The sequence below is a fragment of the Sprattus sprattus genome (assembly GCF_963457725.1).
Source record: "Sprattus sprattus genome assembly, chromosome: 13".
Taxonomy (NCBI): Eukaryota; Metazoa; Chordata; class Actinopteri; order Clupeiformes; family Clupeidae; genus Sprattus; species Sprattus sprattus.
The window spans coordinates 30,796,408-30,801,407 of NC_137911.1; the positions used below are offsets into that span (position 1 = coordinate 30,796,408).

Genomic DNA, 5,000 nt, shown 5'->3' on the forward strand with positions numbered 1-5,000 from the left:
GAGAGAGAGAGAGAGAGAGAGAGAGAGAGAGAGAGAGAGAGAGAGGGAGAGACAAAAAGAGAGTGTGTGAGCGTGTGAAATTGTGCGCTATTTGTGAACGCCTGGGAACAAGGCTAATTGCACAGCAGGCACACAAAGGTGGCGACCTCAGACACAGAGGAACCCACAGGAAGAGAGAGAGAGAGAGAGAGAGAGAGAGAGGGAGAGGCTGAGAGAGAGAAAGAGAGAGAGAGAGAGAGAGAGAGAGGGAGAGGCTGAGAGAGAGAGAGAGAGAGAGAGAGAGAGAGAGAGAGAGAGAGGCTGATGGAGAGGGAGAGAGAGGGGGGCTGAGGGAGAGAGAGAGGCTGAGGGAGAGAGAGAGAGGGTGCGAACATTCCCAGCCTTTCTGTGAACCAGAGGCACAGGGCTTAGACACCGTATGGCTCCAGCGCTCTCGACCCTACTGAGGGACCTAACGCACGACGCCTGATTAGCGTTTAGCGTGCGCCACCGTAGGTCTGTGTCTTTGGCCGAGGGATGGACGTGTTTATTGTCAGATGGCGGGATGCTAAGTGCTCGGAAGCTGCTCTGATTTATCACTTGGATACGGGAGCTCCGTTTTGGCAGGTCATAAACAAATATCAACACCCCCCCCCACCACCACCACCCCTCCACCAGCAAGTGTAGTGTGTCAGTCTGCAGGAGTGTGTGTGTGTGTGTGTGTGTGTGTTGTAAAAGAGGAGGCCGTTTACAGCCTTACGTGCACATAATCATGCAGCTGCACACATCTGCTCTAAGAGCCTTTCCAGTCACCCTCCAACCCCTGAGCACACACACACACACTCTCTCTCACACACACACACACACACACACACACACACACACACAGACACACACACACACACACACACACGTAGTCAGACACACACACACACACACACAATAGTCATACACACACACACACAGTCAGACACACACAAACACACCGACTTAGACACGCACACACACTAATGTGAATTGTCAGGCTCAGACCCGTGCACAAAAACAGTGCATACTGATCACGATCAGCAGATAGGCCAAAATTCACTTTAGTGCTTCACCTGAACTCTGACCTTGCCCTGTAACACTATTTAGGAGCTAACGCTAACACTTACACACACACACACACACACACACACACCGCTTCACCTGAACTCTGACCTTGCCCTGTAACACTATTTAGGAGCTAACGCTAACACTTACACTTACACTAACACTTACACACACACACACACACACACACACACACACACACACACACTGCTTCACCTGAACTCTGACCTTGCCCTGTAACACTACTAGGAGCTAACGCTAACACTAACTCCTCCAGAGAACTCCTGCAGTAGTGAGCTTCACCATTCAGGTCACTCCCCCTGGTGTTCACAGTCAGACACACACACACACACACACACACACACACACACACACACACACACACACACACACACCTTGTGTTCATAGCCCTCTGCCTGGAGACTGCAGGATCAAACAGGAGGGTTTGAAATGCCCACGCACTCCCCCTCTCTCCCCCTGAGGGGCACATAGGCTGTGATTGATAGGGAGTCACATTCAGGAGCAGTAGAGATCCATTCCAAAGCCCTCACCTCACAGAGATCCAGATTCAGGAGCAGTATAGTCCCATTCCAAAGCCCTCACCTCACAGAGATCCAGATTCAGGAGCAGTATAGTCCCATTCCAAAGCCCTCACCTCACAGAGATCCAGATTCAGGAGCAGTATAGTCCCATTCCAAAGCCCTCACCTCACAGAGATCCAGATTCAGGAGCAGTATAGTCCCATTCCAAAGCCCTCACCTCACAGAGATCCAGATTCAGGAGCAGTATAGTCCCATTCCAAAGCCCTCACCTCACAGAGATCCAGATTCAGGAGCAGTATAGTCCCATTCCAAAGCCCTCACCTCACAGAGATCCAGATTCAGGAGCAGTATAGTCCCATTCCAAAGCCCTCACCTCACAGAGATCCAGATTCAGGAGCAGTATAGTCCCATTCCAAAGCCCTCACCTCACAGAGATCCAGATTCAGGAGCAGTATAGTCCCATTCCAAAGCCCTCACCTCACAGAGATCCAGATTCAGGAGCAGTATAGTCCCATTCCAAAGCCCTCACCTCACAGAGATCCAGATTCAGGAGCAGTATAGTCCCATTCCAAAGCCCTCACCTCACAGAGATCCAGATTCAGGAGCAGTAGAGTCCCATTCCAAAGCCCTCACCTCACAGAGATCCAGATTCAGCTACCGGAGGGCATGGGTACGGACTCACCCACCCACGAGTAAATATCCCCTTGATGAGAAATGAAGTGTGTGAATACGTGATGTGCCTGGAGAGATGATGAGTTGCCATGATGTGCGTGCCTCGTGTGTGTGTGTCTGTGTGTGTGTGCGTGTGTGTGTGTGCGTGTGTGTGTGTGCCTTGTGTGTGTGTGTGTGTGTGTGTGTGTGTGTGTGTGTGTGTGTGTTTGTGCCTTGTGTGTGTGTGTGTGTGTGTGTGTGTGCCACTTGTGCTGCCAGCTGGCCTGGCCTCTCTTGTCTGTACTTTAGGGACTGTCACTTTTTGACTGATGGTGTTTAGAGTTATGTACCGTAAGACTCCAGCCTGACTCTCTCTCTCCCCCTCTCTCTCTCTCTCTCTGCCTCTCTCCCTCCCTCTCTCTCTCTCTCTCTCTCTCTCTCTGGTCTTCTCCCCCCCCCCCCCCCCCACCCCCTCTCTCTCTCTGGTCTCTATCCCGGTCCCCCCTCCCTCTCTCTCTTCCCCCCTCTCTCTCTCTCTCCCTCCCTCTCTCTCTCTCCCCCTCTCTCTCTCCCTCTGGTCTCTCTCCTGTCCCCCCCCAGGTGCAGTCGTCAGTGGCGGTGGGCACTCCGGACTACATCTCCCCAGAGATCCTGCAGGCCATGGAGGAGGGCAAGGGGAAGTACGGGCCCGAGTGTGACTGGTGGTCTCTGGGCGTCTGCATGTACGAGATGCTCTACGGAGAGACGCCCTTCTACGCCGAGTCCCTGGTGGAGACCTACGGCAAGATCATGAACCACAAGGTGAGACCCACACACACACACACACACACACACACACACACACACACACACACACACAGAGATCATGAACCACAAGGTGAGATCTACACACACACACACACACACACACACACACACACACAGATCATGAACCACAAGGTGAGATCTACACACACACACACACACACAAACACACACACAGAGATCATGAACCACAAGGTGAGACCTACGGCAAGATCATGAACCACAAGATGAGACCTACAAACACACACACACACACACACACACACACACAGAGATCATGAACCACAAGGTGAGACCTACGACAAGGTCATGAACCGGCCTCCAGCAGGACATTATTCATGTAGGGCTGCCTGCGATTGGTGGGAATTATTCAAGCAGAGCTGTGATTGGTGGGCATTATTCAAGAAGAGCTGTGATTGGTGGACATTATTCAAGAAGAGCTGTGATTGGTGGGCATTATTCAAGAAGAGCTGCGATTGGTGGGCATTATTCAAGTAAACATGCAATTGGTGGGGATTTATCAGTGCATGTGGTCCTCTTTGAAATTAATCCAGAATAATCTTCTCATTTTGGTGGTGCTCTTGTTTGTGTCTACACACACACACACACACACACACCCTGTCTCTGAGATGAATCCAGAATAATCTTCTCATATTGGTGGTGTTCTTGTTTGTGTCCAAATGATCTGTTCCAGTGTGGGTTTCTGTCCTTTAGCCATGGTTGGTTAGAGCACTGTGGTCTACCCCAGCAGAGTGATTGTCCCTCGGGCACACACACACACACACACACACACACACACACACACACACACCAATTCAGAAAGTCCCACTGTGACATAATGTAATGGTCCTTGCCTAATGTAGAATCCCCTAGTAGTCTCTGGCAGCCTCAGACCACAGCACGCCTCAGGAGCCTTCACCCCTCCGACCACAGCACTACTCAGACCACAGCACCCCTCAGGAGCCTTCACTACTCAGACCACAGCACGCCTCAGGAGCCTTCACCCCTCCGACCACAGCACGCCTCCGACCACAGCACGCCTCAGACCACAGCACGCCTCAGGAGCCTTCACCCCTCCGACCACAGCACGCCTCCGACCACAGCACGCCTCAGACCACAGCACGCCTCAGGAGCCTTCACTACTCCGACCACAGCACGCCTCAGGAGCCTTCACTACTCAGACCACAGCACTACTCAGGAGCCTTCACTACTCAGACCACAGCACTACTCAGGAGCCTTCACTACTCCGACCACAGCACTACTCAGGAGCCTTCACTACTCAGACCACAGCACGCCTCAGGAGCCTTCACCCCTCCGACCACAGCACGCCTCAGGAGCCTTCACTACTCAGACCACAGCACGCCTCAGGAGCCTTCACCCCTCCGACCACAGCACGCCTCAGGAGCCTTCACTACTCAGACCACAGCACGCCTCAGGAGCCTTCACTACTTCCTGCCTTTCCCCGCTACAAACTCTCCCGAAAAACAGAACCCATCAGATCCAGTCCACACACTCTCTTCCTCCTACATCAGATCCACACACACACTCTCTTCCTCCTACATCAGATCCACACACACACACACACACTCTCTTCCTCCTACATCAGATCCACACACACACTCTCTTACTCCTCCATCAGATCCACACACACACACTCTCTTCCTCCTACATCAGATCCACACACACACACACACTCTCTTCCTCCTACATCAGATCCACACACACACACACACACACACTCTCCATCCTCCATCAGATCCAGTCCACACACTCTCTCTTCCTCCTACATCAGATCCACACACACACACACACTCTCTTCCTCCTACATCAGATCCACACACACACACACACACACACTCTCCATCCTCCATCAGATCCACACACACACACACTCTCTCTTCCTCCTCCATCAGATCCACACACACACACACT

The 5,000-nt window shown here is 52.3% G+C and overlaps 1 protein-coding gene across 1 annotated transcript in view; it reads left to right on the forward strand.

Annotated features, from left to right (window-relative positions):
- Positions 1-5,000, forward strand: part of LOC308374506 (serine/threonine-protein kinase MRCK alpha-like) — a gene marked incomplete at both ends in the record, with an annotated part of 47,245 nt that overhangs the window by 10,835 nt on the left and 31,410 nt on the right. Inside the window, 1 exon segment of the mRNA XM_080850287.1 lies at positions 2,865-3,065. Within this exon segment, the coding sequence (XP_080706413.1) occupies positions 2,865-3,065 (201 nt within the window).